The sequence below is a fragment of the Uranotaenia lowii genome, unplaced genomic scaffold (genome assembly GCF_029784155.1).
Source record: "Uranotaenia lowii strain MFRU-FL unplaced genomic scaffold, ASM2978415v1 HiC_scaffold_150, whole genome shotgun sequence".
Classification (NCBI taxonomy): Eukaryota; Metazoa; Arthropoda; class Insecta; order Diptera; family Culicidae; genus Uranotaenia; species Uranotaenia lowii.
The window spans coordinates 26589-46138 of record NW_026597522.1 but is presented as its reverse complement, the minus strand read 5'-3'; the positions used below and the strand labels follow the sequence as shown (position 1 = coordinate 46138).

The following is a 19550-nucleotide window of genomic DNA, read 5'->3' as shown; positions in this document are numbered from 1 at the left end:
GGATTCAGAAACGTTGAAAAACGAAAACATTCCATTTAGAATGTCAGCCAACTTAAACAATCCCGGCTGGGAAGTGGATTCTGACAAAGCTGCATTTTTCATGGGGGCCTTTGAGGTCCCTGCTGGAGTTGGATTATTCTGTGGTGAAAATATCGTGCGGAATCCAGGAGGATTTTGTTTTTGTTGTTCTGCAGCATTCGGCTTTTTAGGGACACTGATTGGAGGGCTCATTGTAGGGATTTTCTTGGGTATTTTGGGTGTCTTGGGAGTTGTTTTAGCACGTTTCCGGGAGTTCACAACGAAAACAAAAGGGTTTTCCTCGTCAGTCGCCTCTTCGTTGTCAACTGGCAACACAGAAAAGATGTTACTCGAATGAGGTTGGGCCAGTGGAGAAGCGCTCTTTAAGATAGAGGCATAAGAACGTCTCGATCGTTCTTTTAAAGAGCGCTTCTGTTTATCCCAGCAACTCTTGAATGCCTCGCACGAAGAGATTTCATGGGGTGAGCCCCCGCAATAGACACATTTCTGCTCTATTGCTGAGCATGCTCCAGCCCCATGATTCTCCCCGCATTGGGGGCAGCGTGGCTTATTGCAACAGTGCGACGCTGTGTGCCCCAACTTGATGCAATTTTGGCAATGCATGGGTCGAGGCACGAAGATTCGCACAGGAAGCCTTAAAACTCCGTCAATCAAGACGTAGTGAGGGAGGGCGGTACCCGCGAAGGTCACACGAAATGAAGCTGAAGGCGAGTACTTTGTAACTCCATTTACGACGTTGGCAGTATTGAGTTGACGGCAATCCACGATTTCGACAGAAGTCGAATCGAGGCTCTTGAACTTACCAACGCCGTTGGATTTAATGTACTTCGCATCCAGGCTCATTTCTGTGATCACGCCCTCAATCTCTACGTCTCGAGACGGAATGTAAACGTGATACTCTAGAATTAGAAAATTGCTGGCCACAATCTCGTTTGCAGCTTTCGAGTTAGCCACAACAACGCGCAGCTTGTTCGCACGTAATTTTGTAACACTGGTTACAGAGGTCCACCTCGCCAGATCTTTGGTGATCTGTACCACATTAAGAGGTTTTCCGTTCTTTTTGGGCCGGATGAAAACCACCCATGGCCCAGAGGAAGATGAGCCTTCAGCATATTTTCGGAGCCGGTTGACTCTACTCTCCACTGGGGATGATCCAACATTGTCATCCATCCGAGAACGATTTGCATCTGAAGGACCAGCATTCACCGAATCCTCCAGATGCTCCTCATCTTCATAGATGACATCCGCATCATCCCCAGTTGGAGGGTATAATCCCCCGCCTTCGCTCATATTTCTCAACGGGAAAACGAATGCCCTCCGTGTTGAAAATATAAGCGAAGCACAGAATTTTCGAAATATATATAAAGGGAAATATGATAGAAAAAGAAAAAGTGAAAAATGAAATAAAAAAGAACTTACAAATTATTTTAGCACTTTTTGGAATAATATTTTTTCCAGTGTATATGGACTGATCCAACCACGTGGTTCTGCGTTGATCCTCAAGGATGACGTCAACCGAAGAACCCAACCAAACGAGCGCTGGCCCCTCCTCGTTGGTTAAAGATGACCGCAACGTCTCGACTAGGTCTCGGACGAGAACGACCAATTCGATGATGATGATGATAATGAAGCACTTGGTTCGCCAAACAATGGCGGCGGACCTCGTGGCGATTGATCGACCCTTCTTTGAGCTGGGGTTAATCTTCTTGACCTGCTTTTGGCAAAAAACGAATGTCACGGAACAAAACACCGCTGTAACCGTCCGAACGGCACAAATACCCGGATTTACTGGACGAGATCACACTCACTTTAAGTTCGCGAAAATCGGGACGCTTGAAAACGCGACTGTTTGATACGAGTGGTGCGATACGAATGTTGTTGTTTATTTTTTTTTTTCATTTTTATCTTTTTTTTTAATTTGGCCAAAATGGCCCATTTCGTTAATTTTTTCAATTGCGTCAATTTTTTCAATTCTTTAAATTGTATCAGTTCTGTCCATTCCATTTTTGTCAATTTCCTCGGTTGATTTTGTCAATTTGGTTAATTTGGTCATTTATTTTTGAATTTAATTTTTACGGCCTTATCGGTGAATGTTATGTTCTCATTGTGAGAACATTTCAAGAATTGAAAATTATAGATGGATAGAAGAAGATTAGAAGAAAATTACAGGTGATGAAAATGAGCGGGTAGAATTTTTTAGGAAGCATTTTCACCACATACTTAACTTTTGTTCAAGCACGGATCAACTATTTTGAAATGTTAGAATCGGACAGGGTTGCGTGCGAACCACGCAAGACCAACTATTGTGTTGTGTTAGACTCAACCCTGTCCGATTCTAACATTTCACATCGAGTGAGATTACCCTTATTTTAATCATAGAAACGGAACATACAGGATATTCAAAGATCTAGTCATTCAAAAATCACCAATTATTAGTTGCAATTTATGTTACTCATATGAAAATAAGGATTATTTTAAAATACTTTTATCCTGTAAACAATTCTGAATTTTAAGTTTTTCAATTTACTGCGTTCGAAATTCTTTAATGATAATTCCGAATTTATAAATGTATCATTTATTTTTTATTTTGTGTCATAATGTTTCCAAACATTAATTACAGGTTGTAAGAAAGGCTATAATCCACTGTCAAATGTATTAAATCGGGTTTTTATTTGAATTAGGTGACTTATTCCATGAGGAACAAATTTTTAAATTGATTTTTGCCAAATTAGACGATCTGAATTCGAATCTTCTGTCAAATTTTGTCTGACACTTTTAGTTCATGTAAAATATCGTTTGAAAAATTGGAAAAATAGTTAAAAAAAAAAAATTAACAATACTGATAAAATAACAAGCCCGTATTAAAAACAAAAAACAGATTGAAAATCAATATATTATTCTTAGTTCAATCCAAGATCGAGATTTATCCTAGATCTTCGAGATTCAGAAATGTAACTCTTTAAAAACTGTTTTTTTTTAAACATTTGTTTAGATTTTTTTTCAAGTATTTGAAAGACCGAAAAAGTTAGATTTGTTTTGATCTTCCAGGAAGTTCATATTGATTTATTTAAAACTTCAATTAAGTTTTTTTTTATTGCTTCAAAATATGTACAGTAGTTTTGAAAAGATTTTTTTTAAATAATCCCTTGAATATAAAAAAAATACAGTTTTCGAGATTTAAGGGATAGTTCCATAAAACTTTACTAATTCTAATCCCTAAAGGGTCGCTCAACGACCCTAAGTTTGTGTGGAAAGTTAACACTATCTGTTTTATCGAAATAGCAAAATCCACTTTTTCGACTCTAATGTTTATGCACATGTATTATGGTGGCAATGGATGTATGGGTTAAATTTCATGATCGAACTTTGAAAACCGACCATAGACATTTTGTAGATTAGCCCAAAGAACTGACCTGTGCCAAATTTCAGCTCAATCGGACTTGAAGTTTCGGTTTTTTGACCCTCTCAAATAATCAAAGGGGAGACCAAAGGAAATCGAAAAAATCGAAGTTTTAATTTTGGTGTCATATGAATGCATGGAACGTCGAGGTTTCATGCATTTTTATGTCATTTGACATCAAAATTAAAACTTCAATTTTCCGGATTTCCTCTGGTCTCCCCTTATGTGATTATTTAATCTCTATAGTCGATTTTTGACAAAAAAAATTGAGATAACACTGGATGTTGACGTTTTATGTATTTTTAAGTCATTTAAGTCATTAGCCAAAAAAAATTTTTTTTTTAATATTTTCGGGAGGGACCCTTTTTGGTGATTTTTTAAGGTCAAAAACCCGAAATCAAGTCCGAGCTGAAATTTGAACTGATCAGTTTTTGGGCCATTGTACAAAATGTAAATGATCTGTTTGCGAAATTCAACATGACCCGTTTCGCTGCCACCCTAACATACATTGAAAACCATCAGATGATACTATTTGCAAGAAAAATATATTAACGGTAGAAGGGAGGTATTTCTATCTTAAAGTTGAGCAGTAGAAACTTCTTGTTGTTAAGGCTATCTGGTGTTGTTTTTTTTTTTCTTTTTGAACATTGTTGTTCATCAAACATTAGATATAAATCAATCCAACTTAGTTCAGTTCAGCTGCAATTTTACGCCGCTTTTATATTGGTTTGCCGCCAATACCCGTCAGATGAATATAATCTCCAAAATTTGCTTTTTTACACTTCTTTATTGTAAAATTTTCCCCCAAAATTGGATTATTATCTGCCATCAATCTATAGGTACCAAATTTGTCCATAACTTGACTAACCGAAAAAATTGCCTTTGCCTTTGTCCGTTTTCGTTCCACGAACCACAACGAAACCACCATCAGCGGGCAGATCCGGTCGGAAGTTGGATGACGTCATCGACAAGTACCAGAAGGCCTGCCGCAAGCTACACCTAGCCCACAACGAGTACGTCCTGCTGCTGAGCGAAGCGGCGGAAGTCGAGAAGGATATCCGAACCATTTTGCTGCCCGGTTTGCTGGAACACCAACAGTCCCAGCAGGAGGGATTTATTCTGACGTGGTGAGTTGTTTTTTTTATAGCTTTTTAAATTCATCCTGTAGTTATAAGTACCCATTCTTCTTTTTTTGAAGAGGAAAAAGCCTTTTAGCGTGCCTCTCTATTTATTCTGTTCGCTCCATCATATCGAACTATTGCATTACTCAGCGAAAATTGATCGGATTGGCGTGTGTAGGTAGGCATAAAGCCTAGAGCCTGCTAAGTGGTTTTGGACTGGTGAACAGGAAATTAACCAGAAAGATGCATAAATCAGAACCATACCGCCCTTAGCTGATCATATCTCAAGTGCATCAAGCACCGAATTTTAATCTCTCAAAGTAAAGCTCTTGTAATGGTAATTAGACAAAAGATAGAATGAAAATACAGATGCAAATTGAACTTTTTCCGCTACTTGACGGTCAGTTTCTAGGTTTTAAATGTCTGTTTCTTGTTTGAAAAATTTCAATAATTCCTCGCTAATTTCATTAAAACACAAATTCCATTTTTTTCCTCTTTTTAGGCGCTCGCTCCTGCAGGAGATCTCGAAGCTCGGCGATTGTACGTCGAACAAGTTCACCGAAATCCAGGAACGGATAGACTCGAACGTGTCCAGCATCAGTCCGGCCGAGGAGTACCGAGAGTTCACCGAGAAGCACAAAACCACCCCGGCGGCACCGGTTCTGTTCCAGTTCGACGAATCGCTCATCGAGGACAGTCTGGGAAAGCTGCAGGCCAACACACTGACGGTGGATAATCTCACCGTAGACTGGCTCAAGACGCGCCAGACGGAGCTGGAAGGATCGATCAAGGACCTGCAGGAGGTCCAGAGTAAGATGTGCCATGCGGACAGCAATGGAGGTGGTGGTGGTGGCTCCAATGGAACGACGTTGACCGTCAATGGAAACGGAACAAGTAGTAATGGTTCCTCGAATGGTTGTGGGACCAAACCATCCACGCCGATTCTGAACGGATCGAATGGATCTAGCATTAAGGATAGTTGTAATAAGTGAGTGCTCATAGAAAACCGTTAAAAATGAAGGTTTGATTAGGGGAATTTTGTTTTTCAGAAATTCCAAGGAACTGACGGCGCTTCGATGCCAAGAACGACAAATGCAGAAACAGGTAGAAATGATACGGGCAGCGTTGAACGATGTGGGTTGCGAGGAGCTGCCATCTGGATGTGACGATATTTCGTCGATGGAACACCTGATAGAGAACAAGAAGACCGCTAGCCAGGACCTGTCGGTAAGCTAGATACCAAGATAATTGAAATGAGTTTTTTTTCCGAAATTTTGTGTAGCTGCTCTTTCATTGATTATTGTCATGAATGGGTGATTGGAGTGGGTATCATTATGGTGATGGTTTATGTGTGTTTTCTTTGTATTTTTTTTATTTCTACGACCTTCATGCATCCTTGGGAATTTGGTATCTAAAATGCTTCAACTCGGTATACGTGTGTTACCTAACCCTTGCATTGATCGAAAATGTGAAAAACACGAAAACTTACCTGAAGGAGGACTCCCATAATACCTCCACCACGCCGTTTTTCTCTTCCTCCAAAGGAGCGGGAGGGGCTGCCAGTGGAATGATGTCCCTGCTAAGGGATCAGTTTCGACGCAAATCTGGTGTCACCAATAATGGTAACCCATCCTCAAATGGTCATTCCGGCAGCACTCCAGGATCGACACCTCGGGCGGGCCAACGGCTTGCTGCGCTTTTATCCAGAAACGGATCAACCTCAGCAAATGGCTCAACCACAACAACGAATCCAGCCACAGGTCCTAGTCAAGGTTCTTCGACGGTAAATGATGCCCTTATCACGTGTGAAGAGAATGTGTACGTTGAACCGTTGGAATTGTTTGGCATTGTTGGTGTTGTTGAATCTACTAACTCCGCGGGTTCGTGCGGTCCAATCGTTGATCAGGACCAGGAGCAGGAAAACCGCGCATCCACTAACACCTACGTCGACATGGAGGCTAACCTGTTGCAGGCTGATTTTGAGTGTGCCGTTGTTACACCATCATCGGTTGGTGGAACCGATGGAACTAATAAACTGCTTGCTAATAGGTAATAGAACTGGGAATTTCGTATTTTTTTTGTTCCTACAAATTTGGAATGTTCTGAGTCTAAAAAAAATGTAATTAGGTTGTCAATACTTGTTGAAGAAAATTTTTGTACTCGAATGATACTTTCAGTCGGACTAACTTGGCATGTTTCACCAATTCGCGCTAGGCAAAAGCGTAATTTAAATTATAAATTAAAACTTGATTAAAAGGTTTTAAAAAGAAGAAAGTCCATCCTTGAAAAGTTTACGGCATTGTTCCATGACTTTGAGCCTATCGAATTATCTTATACATTCTACCCTTGTAAGGCTTTAATTTGTTTTCTAATACGCAAGTACTCTTTTACCTTTTAATATGTTTTTGAGGTGACAAAATCTATGTACATTTTCACGTAGCATTTATGTGAAGAGTTTTTTGAGTGTACGATTTTCATTCGTTATTTTGCTCGTCTCATGAGACCTGTTTTTCAAAAGATAAGTCTAAAATAAATGTAATAATATTCACCATTCTATGTAAAACACATTGCTTTTTGAATTTTGGAAATTTCCTTTCTACTTTTTTTTTATCTGAATTTTTCGAAACCGGGCTAAAGGGCTAAACAATAGTATGTGCAAAATTTTTTTTTTTTGAGTTTTTGAGATAGCCGCAAATAACAATAACATAGACAACAAAATTTGTTCAAGGTTGTAGAAAATCCAGAAAAGTTCCGCAGATAGATTCTGAAACAATAAGAAATCAATTATTTTATCATTTCCTATGTGGTAAAATCGTTAAAATACACGGAAAATAACAAAAAAGGTCAAATTTATCGAGAAGTGAGGTGGTTTTTTTCCACCCATCTCTCACGGTAAATTTTAACTTTTTTTTCATTCACCTAGCCTAGCCTAGGTAAATTTTCCTTTTTTTAAATTAACCTTGCGAAAAACTTAATTTTACTTTTTTCGCATTCACCTAGCAAAATAGTAAATAACACCGTTTTCCCATTCACTGACTTAAAAGGACGACTCTAATCGAAACAAAAAAATACACCCATCCAACACCTAAGAGCAAGTTCACTCGTGTCGGGAAAATTTGGTAGAAATTAGGACACTTGTAGCACATTTTGAAAATTTTACCATGCGAAAATGTTTTCAGATCTTGGCAGATAATTTTTTTACAGCACTGTTTCTATTTCAGCCGAATGTGATAGAAATCCAACTATAGTTTGTAAAATAGTTTGACGGCCAAAGATCTTGAAAACATTTTCGCATAGTAAAACTTTCAAAAAGTGCTACGGATGTCAACATTTTTTCTACTTTTTCCCAACACCAGTGAACTTGCTCTAATAAGATACGAAATACCGGTCTTCGATAAATTTATTCAGCGGAAAATTTCCTTTAATGAATTTTTATATTGGCACATTTTTATATAAGTTCCACGGAAGAAACAAAAATGATATTGATTTTTCAGTACAAAATATTCAATTTTCCCATAAAAACACAACAGTTCAAATTTACTACGTCATTTAAAAATTCTGTAGTTGAGAGCAATTTTAAACTCTGAATAATTTTAATAGTCATTTTTGATAATCTACCAGGTGGGTTGTAAGCTTTTTGAATGTAACTCGTTAATGCCACTCATACATTCAAAACATAATAACTTTCATCTATTTAATCTGAATCGAAGCAATCGAAAGATTTCCTTAATTCAACCACGGTATAAGAAAAGTTCAGATACCGGTATTTCAATAGCAACTTACTATCTTCTTCAGTGAGCTTCTATCAATCAAAAACGCCACGGATGAAGATAGTAAGTTGCTATCGAAATACCGGTATCTGAACTTTTCTTATACCGTGGTTGAATTTAAGATAATCTTTCGATTGTTTTGATTCAGTAGAATTATTCAACCAAGCAGGCTCACGACTCACGACACATATTAGAGTGCTCTTTTTAAACATATGTTCATTGTACGGTAAAATATTGTACTGTTTTGTCTTATCCAGGGTTTTACTATTTCCTTAAACTTAAATTATCATCGGTTGAAGACGTTGAATTTTGAGAGAATGGCAATTTGGCCAAACAACACATTTGAATGATTTTAAATTAGAATTGATTTAAATTGAAGCTGATTTTAATTTCTACCATTGTAAAGCAGTGAAACTTTCTTAGAAAAAAGAGGGACATTTTGAGAAAAAGTGAGACGGCGTTACATTTCACAAAAAAGCGAAACAGGTGGCAACCATAAGATGTTGTTTTTGCGCTTAAGGTGAAAAATCCTCCAAACCCCTCAAAACTACATTCAAAACATTTTTTCAAATATTTTGAAGGAAAAGCTTCAAGAAATAGGAACTCTTCTAAAGTGCCCAGGTTTTGAAAAAAAATGTGTCTTACTGTAAGTAAGAAAGGTGACGCCATTAGTGCACAAAATGTGTTGTCTATGATCTTCTTGTTCGAAAAAACACTTGACAGATTGCACATATAACTTTACATTAACTAGTTTGCTGAAAATTTTATGATGTTGCTCAAGCCCGTCGACCAAAATCGGCAGATTTTCCTTCAGATGATCAAAGATAAGCTTATTGAAGCTTCCATCGTAGAAGAATTCCATAAACTGCGAGTGATAGACTTTTTTCTGTGTAGAAAAATTACAGCAAATGACGCATCAGAATCTTGTTTGTTCATTTTGTTTGCCATTATGAGAGAGACCTTGCTTTCAATAAATCAACGAAGAATCAACACTCTGGCAAACATAATCCCATCATTCGATAACTGCAAAACAATGTTATCTTCGAAACATTGAAGGTATCCGTCTTACCCGACCTATCAAACTTAGCCTGGAATTCGATCCCATTTTGTCTCTATTCAACCCATTAGAGACAAAATGGTAATAAGATCTTGTTTACAAAAAATTGGACTTTTTTGCGAACTAAAACTAGAGCTTTCTACGTTTAGTTTTTATAAATCCATTCGAATTGTCAGAGGCATCATTTGAGTACAAAAATTTCCAGTAGCTAGGGTTTACAGTCCAAAAATCAATATCGTGTGTAGCTTTCGACTGCGTGATACTAACAAATTTTAAAACAGACAGAACGCGGGGCTGCAGCAACTAGCGGGAGAAAATAGCGTCGAGTATCGCCAACATCAACAGGACAACAGCGAGTTTGGTGAGGTGATGTTGCTCAAGTCATTCAACACCCCCGAAAAGCTCCCGAATCCGGATGAGCTCTACGAGAACGATATGAACGATTCCAAGAACAATCTGTTGCAGGAGGATACCTACGAGGAACCGATACGGAGGGGTTTGTTGAAGTCTTCTATTGATGCTCATTTGGACTCAATCGACGAATTGAACTCAAAGCTTGACCAGAAGTTGTTTTCCAAAGCCGGTTGTGGGAACGAAAATGAGTACAGTAATATAGGACCCGGTAAGGATGAGGAAGAATTGTCCAACGGAGTGGAATTTAGGAGGACTGAAACAAAAGTTGAAAAGGCTAGCTTTAGAGACAAAATCAAAAAACGAATCAAATTAAAAGGTGCTGGAGGAGCAGATGAGAAAGATTCGAAGCTCGATGAAACGGACGAGCCATCTAACAGTTTAGCTGATCGTTTAAGAACTAAGGTTAACAATATGAAGAAAAACGACAACGATCAATTCAAACTTATGAAAAATGAACCTACCGATACACCAAAAGAATCTTTGGAAGATAAAAAGCGAAAAAAGAAGAAAAAACGAAATAAGCAGCAGCGTAATCAGACTTTTTCAGAGGACGAGTTGCTCGGTGAAGATGGCGACGAGTCAAAATTGAATGAGAGTACGAAGGCCACCTCCGGTAGCCAGGAAAACGCTGGCACCTCTAAAACACCATCTTTTTCAAACACAGTTCTGTCAACATTCCGGGACATCATGCAATCGACCAATAAGGTTAAAGACTCTTCATTGAATTTGGCTCTTCGCCAGCACCATCAAATAAGTGGGTCAGGTAATGAGGAAAAGGTAGATCTAATTAGCACAAAAGATGCCAATAGGTTGACGACGATAAAATTCATCTTCTCCGACCAAAATTGTCAAGACTCCGGTGATTCGGCTGGTCCCGAAACACCGGAGCACCTTCGCCAGCGGAACCCAGATCAACCTCAAACGGAACCGACCGCCGATCTCAACGACGAGTCTCATTATTCCCTACCTACGCTGAACCATTCCACAGCCAGCGAAAGCTTGCAATTAGTAGAATCAACTACATCCACCCCCATCGTCAAAGCACGGAGCAACGATTGCAGCTCCAAAGGCGCCAACGACCAGCATCATCATCCGGCGTCATCGGGTAAGCTCTCGTCGCTGCTGAAACACAATCTGAAAAATCGCTTCAATAGATTGCATCAAAAAATCCCCAAACTACTGGCTCACACACCCCATCACAACAGCAGCAGCAACAGTAGCTCCCCGGGGCCTCCCACAAAGTCCTCCTCTGGAGATGCTGCCCCACTATGCCGGGCTTGCTCGCGACGATACCAACGCTTGCATCCGAGCAAAACGGTGCTAGATTTCACCAAGGAATTCCCGCACGGGGGACGATTCTGTCGGAGCCATGGGGGTCAGTATGAAGATGGAGACGACGACGACGACGACGAGAACGACGATGGCCTGGATGAGGAAAATTGGGCGTTGAATTTAGACTACGAGGATATCGATGTGATTACGATTAAGTGTCACATCCAGCCGGAGGACCAAACGAAGGACGAAGATGGTGATGATGATGGGAAAGATGTTAGGGAAGCTGTGAGTATTTGCTTTTATCACTAACGACGATACCTGCTTGTAGGGGGGATGCATCGTTTTTCGATCGCTTGATTTATTTGCTTTAATTAAATAAGGGGAAAGGGAAACTTCTGTAATTAAGTTAATGATTTTCTCGATTGCTTTTAATTTGAGTGGGTGTATAGATCGAAACAAGATGCATATAACCTGTTGTCTTCTTATTCCTTGTGCATGGTGGATAAGAAAAATGCATGAATTTAATGTTGTTTTTTGTTTGAAATGTTTTTTTCTAACATAAATCTTACCCATCACTAACAAATTTTTGAAAAAAATAACATAATACGTAGATGATCTACACAGCAGGCGTGCCTAACTTTTTTAACAGTAGAAAGTTTGATCTTCAATATAAGAGTTTAAAAGTATCTTCGTTAAAAATACCTTTAGGACTTTTTACATTGCCTTTAATACCTCAACACAAGTTGATTCACTCATAGATTTTTAGCATTTCTTCATCGCTTTTTGGACACAGCACAAATTTATTTCGAAGCTTATCAAGAAATGTTTACATTTTAACAAGCGGTATTCCTGTGGAGTTGAATTTATTTCAATGCCAAAAGTTATATTTACTCTTATTTAAAAGCTCATAAAACTTCTGTCGTAAAAACCCACAAAAAATAACACTTATGTGAACGAATATCAGTACACAATATGGAACAAAGTTGTTCAAAACAACTCTCAAGAATTTCTAACTGGCACACAAAAAAACTAACTGAGTTCTATGGAATGAAGAAAATACAATAACAACTTTTCGGAGGTTTTTTCCATGAAAACAAAATTATTTGAATTAAAATAATTTGAGCACGAATTTAAGACTTAAATATGAAAGCTGCACATCAGCACTCGAGTAATTCAGGATGAAGACTATAACTTGCAAATAACTCAATTTAACATTCATAATTAGGACTTTGACTAAATACGTCTGAAATTTTATTTCCGATTTCGAATTTTTCTTGAAAATATACCCAGATAAAGAAAATAAAATCTGAAGATTCCGTACTCAGCTTAAGAATTCATATAAAGAATTCCGAATTCAGATTTGAGACTTCAAATCCAAATAAGATACAGAATTGAGTCTTCAAATTCATCTAGGAAGATTCCTTAGTTAGCTTATATCATATATCAGGAAGCTATCACAATAATGTCAGATTCACCCGAGACGACCAATAATACAGTCATCAAATTCAGAACAAATCTTTCATTTGACCGGCATCCTGAAAATTTCAAAAGTGGGATAGGACTTTTCAAGATACCAACGATCAAAACATTGCTTGAAATTTCAATTAAGTGGAAATTTTCGTCCTTGAAAGAATTAGAAACGAGTTGAAGATGCCAGAAGCTGAATATGTGGCCGAATTGTGTGTGAAGTTATTCCAGTAAATAGGTGGAGGATGTGTTTTGTAGAATTCCTCTGACGTCAGCGAAGTTTTGAACGAACCGGATGCCGTGGTAAGAGATGATAAGATAGCTTTTCCAGGTACTTCGTCTATCAAGATTATAGGTAGTGGAGCCACGGGTCGCGGAATTTTTTTTTCGTTTCTTCGGTTTTGACGGTTCGAGGCATATGAGAGAGTCTAGATACGAATATAATACTGAACTCTGGAATGTAATGAAGATTTCTATAGAAGAAGAAAGTTCTGAAGACACGGTAGTTCAAATGTTTGGTTTTAACTGTATTCTTACTGATTTATCAACTTTGAATGTAAATTTTATAGAAAATTTGTGTTTTGGAATTTAAATTTATGTTGTACTAGCTGACCCGGTGTGCTTTGCTACACCTTTCAGAATCAAATGATATTTTCAGAAATCATTCAAATTTTTATTGTTTTTGGTATTATTTTAAATCAAATAATGACGAAATTAATAAGCAACCACTATAAAATGAGAGCTTCAGCTGGAGTTTCAAATTGCAACACAAACCATAATTTATATTCTGAATCTTGATCAATAAATTTGTTTTAAAGATCTGATAATTTTCATCTGTTTCCTTAAGTTTCGCCCTAAAAAAGAAGGGTCCCAAATTAATCGTTCGAAATAGTCTTACTTATAAAGTATGGTTGTTTTTGCTTGATAAGTTCTGGATTTATGCTAAAAAACTGATAAGAGAGCCCCTCCCTGTCCTTCCCTTAACCCCCTGCTGAATGGAGATCGTGATCTTTTATAATCATACCCCTTTTTTTTCGTTCCGAAAAATTCTCTTATATCAAATATAGTTCCATTGGTTGATAAGTATTTAAGCTTTACAACAAAATTTATATGGAGCCCCCTCCTTTCTTCCCCTCTCTACACTGTAAATCGTAAGAGTCTTTAACAATCGTAGAAACATATCTCGTAACCAAGTACCTTTCCATGTCATATTTGTTTCCATTTGTTGGCTTAGTAAGCATAAATTGAGAACATATGCTAACAAAATTGTATTGGGCTCACCTCCCTCCTCCCATGTAGCTTCTCACTGAAAGGAGGATGATGTGTCAAATAATCATAGAGTCATACCAAAATGATTTTCCATGTTAAGTATTGTCCATTTCTCGGATTTTGTAAAATAAAAGTTAAATGTAAGCTTCCCTCTTCCCTTCCTATATTCCATGCCATGCCAAATTTGGTTTTATTTACGTAGTAAATTTTTGAGTTATGTATAAATTTGAAAGGGAGTACCATCCCCCTTTCCGTTCTCTTCTTTCAATAGAGGGGTGATAACTTAATATTCATAAAAGTATTTTTCGTACTCAAATACTTTTTGATGCCAAATTTGGTTTCACTTGCTCGATTAATTCTCGAGTTATGCAAAAAAAAAATGGAAACCCCCCCTTCTACCTTTATATCTTACCGCCTTTAAGGTACGGCTTCAATTTATAATAGAAACACTTCTCGTTTTCAAATACACTCTTATGTCAAATATGGTTAAATTTGCTTGATCAGCTCTCCAGTTATACTGCAAATTGGAAGGGAGACCTTGTCTCCCCCTTTTCATTCACCTCTTCGAAAGAGTGAGGGATACCAAATATTAATAGAAGCATTTCTCGTACCCAAATATCGTTCCATGCCAAATTTGGCTCCATTTGCTGTTGTAGTTTTTGAGTTATGCAGTAAAAATTGTATGAAACTCCCCTCCCTCTTTCCTTCCTCCCCGCTGTAAGAAGGAAGGAGTCTCAAACAATCATTAGAACATGTCACGTTCCCAAAAACCCGCCCATGCCAAGTTTGATTCCATTTGCTTAATTACTTTCTTAGTTATGTTGAAAACTATAAAAGAGGCCTTTCCCCTCTTTATATCTCCCTACTGGAAAGAGGGAGGGGTCTGAAATAATCATTGAAATATTTTTCGTATCCAAATACCTTCCCATGCCAAATTTGGATTCAATATCTTGATTAGTTCTCGAGTTATATGAAAAATTGAAAGGTGGCACCCCTCCCCCCTTCCTATCACGCCATTGAAAGGAGGGAGGGGTACCAAATATTCATAGAAATATTCCTCGTTCCCAAATACCACCCCATGCCAAATTTGATACCATTTGCTTGATGGGTTCTCGAGTTATGCAAAAAATTGTCTTTTGTTTGGGAGGCCCCTCCCCCCCTTCATGAGAGAGGGAGGGGTCTCAAACCACAATAGGAACCTTCCCCTGCCACCAATACCCCCACCTGCCAAGTTTCACGCAAATCGGTTCAGTAGTTTCCGAGTCTATAGGGAACAGACAGACAGACAGACAGACAGACAGACAGACAGACAGACAGAAATTCATTTTTATATATATAGATAAGCTTATATTTTGTAAATAAGTTTTGAAAAACCTCCACTGTTGACGATCCGGAGTCAGCGTCTTCACCTGGTCCCAGTCAAGATTCTCGTCGACAGTTCGGATTTCAGCGGTTAGGCTTCGCCTTCACGAGTTTCTGGGTCTGCCTCTTCTTCGATGTCCTTGTACCGTCTCGATTTCCTTGGGAGTTCGAAACTGAAACAAGAGGATATAACTCTCAGAAACCAACAGCCACTGATTTCAATCGGGACCGGATCCCACTTTGTGCTAAAGGAAAGTAAATATTTCTTGGCAAAATTTGATGTGCTGAAGTCGCTTTAAACCCGGACTTTCTTCCCAGGGGTGGGCTTCCAAATAAGACTAAACAAAATGGGGTTGGCGGAATGAGGGGTTTGTGTAGGTATACGAGCTTAGTCGCCGTGGTAATAGCCGTAGGTTTCCGCAGCATAAAAAGAACATACACAATGCTTAAAAAGAGCTTCACCAAGGTAACTAAAATGCAAACTTACCGGTAAAATCGTCCTTGCACTTTCACACAAGCTACCGCCAGAAAACTTCCCGGGACTGGGGTTGGTTGCCGAACGTTTAGCCAGGCCGTTAACTCCCGAGATTTTCGTAGACTGGAAGCACTATTTACACGGCGCGTATTACTAGAGGCGATTATACGGGTAAAAAGTGGTCGAAGACAGTATAATAACCGCCTTACAAAATCTTATAGATCCGCAGCTTACTCAAAAAACGACTTTCAAAAGCAAGAACCAAATGACTAAGAGACCCGTTTTCTGGTTTTTGGTCCCAAGAAAACTCCATTTTCCAACTACCCATAGAAAAGTCCCCGTTGGTAACTCATGATGACTGTCAAAATAACGATTAGCTATTCCGTAGTCCTTATGGGTGGAATTTCCATTTTACCGAAATTTTTCATTCGAGATCCAGTTGCCAGGCCAAATATTCTCGCCCCAAATCACATCGCTTGTTTTCGATTTTCTGCTCAGGCGTTTTGGTCGCCTTAGCTCTTCTTCTTGACTTCAACAGCAAAATGGGTAAAATCGTCCAGAAATGATACGAAGTACTGATATCCAGAAGGTCATCGAAGAAGAGGCAGACCCAGAAACTCGTGGCGGCGAAGCCTAGCCGCTGAAATCCGAACTGTCGACGAGAATCTTGACTGGGACCAGGTGAAGACGCTGGCCCCGCATCGTCAATAGTGGAGGTCTTTTACCACGGCCCTATGCACCGGAGGATCGGCGCGGGATCATTAAGTAAGTACTGATATCCATCAACGGTTTTCGATGTTATCGGACCAAAAACGCCTGTGTGAACACGTTCCAATGGCCGCCGGGTTCTGGGACGCTGCTTGTTGAAAGGTTGCCGAACCATTTTGCTTTCAGCACACGTTTCCCAGAAACCACCTTCTTCTTAATCGCCACTCCACCACGCCACGCCACTTTTCAACCACCTCAAGTTCGGAAAACTCAAGTGATTGAAACGTTTATGTCACAACTACAACGCTTCGCTATTTGGCAGAGATGGGATGCACCTTGAGCAATTTCGATTCGGAACCAACAGCACACTTCGCAACGATAGCACCAAGTTGATTTGGTTGATTTTTCGCCATCCTTCGCCGTTTCTATGGTAACGGGCTCAAACAACTTTTTCAGCTGCCAGACACTTTTTTCACTGCTCGCCATGTGCCAGCTAACACCTGAATGCGGGATCCATTCATGCTCAGCACCCGAATCGACGTCATTGAAAACCATCAGTACCACTTCCTTTTCAACCGGAACGCTTGCTGGCTGGGCACGTGCTCGACGATTTCTTGAACTCGAACAGTACTGCTTCTTGTGGCCGACGTTTCCACACTAGTAGCACCTTCCTTCCTCGGAATCCGTTAACCTTCACGAATTTCTTGTTCCGTGACCATTTGGTTGTTAATGCCCTTATGGAACGCTCACGTGGTTTTCCCGACCAGTCCTCTTCAGCCTCCAGTTCCTTTTCAGCTAACAGTCTAGCTTTCACCAGATTTTCAGTTGGTCCTCGGGAAAATTTTCCATTGCCGTTGTCACCAACTCGTAGGAGGGTGGCAACGAAATAAACAGCTTGCTCACCGTATTCAACTCCGAACAGGGCGGTCCTTACGGACCAGCTCGTCAAACCGCAGGAAGTGGTCCATTAGCGCCATTCATTGCTCCATCTGAAATAGAGACAACGGCTGAAGAATATAATTCTGCCTCGAAAATCCCTTCTTGGAAAATGTGGTCGCCAAGAACTCCCACATCGCCTTTGCCGTGTCCTTGTCCCGGACATTCTCCAGATGACTGTCCGCGATGTACGCCTCTAACAAAGCCTTCGCGTTTTCGTCCGTTTCCCGAAATAAACAGAACTACCTCCGCCGCAGGTTCTGGTGCGTTTTCCGTTAGAGCTCTTTTCACGCCATTTGCCGACATCTGCCTCGGAATCTCCAGACGTCGTAGCCTTCACCAGCGAATTGGACAATACTGGGCCCACAACCTCTTATTAAAAGGAGTGTTAGTTCTAGAATGGTTGATTTATTACTACGGAGTTATTTGCTGTAACGTGCTTTTTTAAAGGAAATCATAGAGAAGCGTGATTGCTTCGATTATTCTAATACTTAAAAAACAACTGTTACTTCGATTTCTTCAACATTTATACAAAACTCCGAGGCACTGCACTGAAGCTGCTATATTACTACCCTACTAAAAAATAATTCGATTTCAACCGTCCTCTTTCAAGGCCAAGTAACAGCCATGCAGAGCAGACATTTTTCTTAATATTTCTCTAGAGCTCTGTCATTACATCACACAACACTAACCATTTACCTTACTTTCAATACAAGGTCAGTGACACATACGTACCTTGAAAAATAGATTCATCTTACTCTCGAACCTACGATTGATACGAAAAATTCTCAAAAAAAAATTTTGCACCAATTCAACCATCAGTGAGTAGTGAACTCATTTGTATTTTTCTCAACGGGTTGAAATGTTAAACTAAACCCGACCGAACCGAAATTATAAATCTAGGCCAAGGTGTTTTTTTTATTTTAGCGTTTATTTTAAAGTAGTTTTATCTTAGAAGGAAAAAATTGTCCCAAATTCTCAAACTATTGAGATTACAACACGTTGCCGCCTAACGATCCAAAGAGGAAAAAAGTCAGACACGATCATGCTTCCTCGCTGTTTTCTTTCTTTCTTTCCGTTGGGGGTTGGTGGGGGAGAGTGTTGAAAAACTAAACGACGCGAAAATGAAAATGAAATGAAAATTTTTGTTCTCTGGTCAAGCCAAGCAATAATGCGCTGCTGCGGTCCTGTCCTTCAAGTTTTCATTCAAGTTTAACAGGCCAGTGAGCGATTGGGAAATGGGCAGGCGCCCGCCGCGCCGATTTATCGTATTCTTTCGGATTAGGGAGAAGAAAAAGATCTTTGCGAAAATGTAGAGAGTCCCAAAGTGACTTAAAAATGATTTTCTATTTAAAAGAAAAAATACTGCTGTAAGTATTAATCTCACTTATTTTATGAAAATATTGAGTAAATTTTTGCCAAAATCCTAAAAATTTAAAAAATCAGATTTATGTCGGAGATCCCAATTCAATACTTTCCTAAGAAAAGTGGTATGAACCTGAAGTGGAGTACATTTTCCCGCATCTTTTACCTACTTACTCAGCAAGGAGGGAAAATTCGTTCTCGTTCTGTTTTTAATTCGTTTACCATTACAAGAAAATTTTGCGAGCATGAACGACGACGGCACAGTGGGTAAGGAAATAACGTCCACGCAAATCTCTCCCCGGCTTGAGGCGAACTGTGAGACCCATTTCTCACATTAGGGGGAGTGTAGTATTCGTACATTATATGAATATGTAGACAAAACATTCGGGGGACTACTACCTACTTACAAACATATTCGCAGTTCCTGTCCCTTACGTGCCCATTACGTGAGCTCGCTGAAAAAATCAGAGCAAAACCGCGTTTTTCCTCGATCAAACACGACGTGTTTTTCGCGATCGTTGGGTCTTGTGCTTGCCAATAAAGAGATCGTTTGTGAATGTTCTCAATTAGATTCTGTCTAGAATATGTTCATCGTTTTAAAAGTGTTTTAAATTAGTCATATTTAATATAATTGAAGATGAGTACCACGGAAATTAGCACCACAGCTTCAACTTCATCGTATGACACGGATGGCCACTACAGCAATTACCAACCGAAAGCTCCCGTCCGGAAGAAACGAATCATGTCCATGCTGATGGTAATAAAAAGTGGGGTTCCAATCCTAGAGATCGCTCAAACCGCAAAAATGATTCCTAGCATTTTTCTGCCTCTAAAATAACGTACTTTTCGAGTTGTTTGGTGTTGTTGTTGGAAAAATGGGAGCTGGTGCAAA

The 19550-nt window shown here is 39.3% G+C and overlaps 1 protein-coding gene across 5 annotated transcripts in view; it reads left to right on the top strand.

Moving 5' to 3' along the window:
- The window catches only part of LOC129759402 (tyrosine-protein kinase Fer), a 44396-nt gene that overhangs the window by 14208 nt on the left and 10638 nt on the right, over window positions 1-19550 (top strand). The window contains exons 3-7 of one of the 5 annotated variants that reach the window (XM_055756839.1): window positions 4371-4566; window positions 5063-5548; window positions 5610-5787; window positions 6056-6609; window positions 9669-11361. In XM_055756839.1, coding sequence (XP_055612814.1) covers window positions 4371-4566; window positions 5063-5548; window positions 5610-5787; window positions 6056-6609; window positions 9669-11361 — 3107 coding nt within the window. Of the gene's footprint in view, window positions 1-4370; window positions 4567-5062; window positions 5549-5609; window positions 5788-6055; window positions 6610-9668; window positions 11362-16419; window positions 19416-19550 lie in introns of those variants that run through there. The other 4 variants (XM_055756840.1, XM_055756841.1, XM_055756842.1 and 1 more) reach the window with 4 other exon arrangements.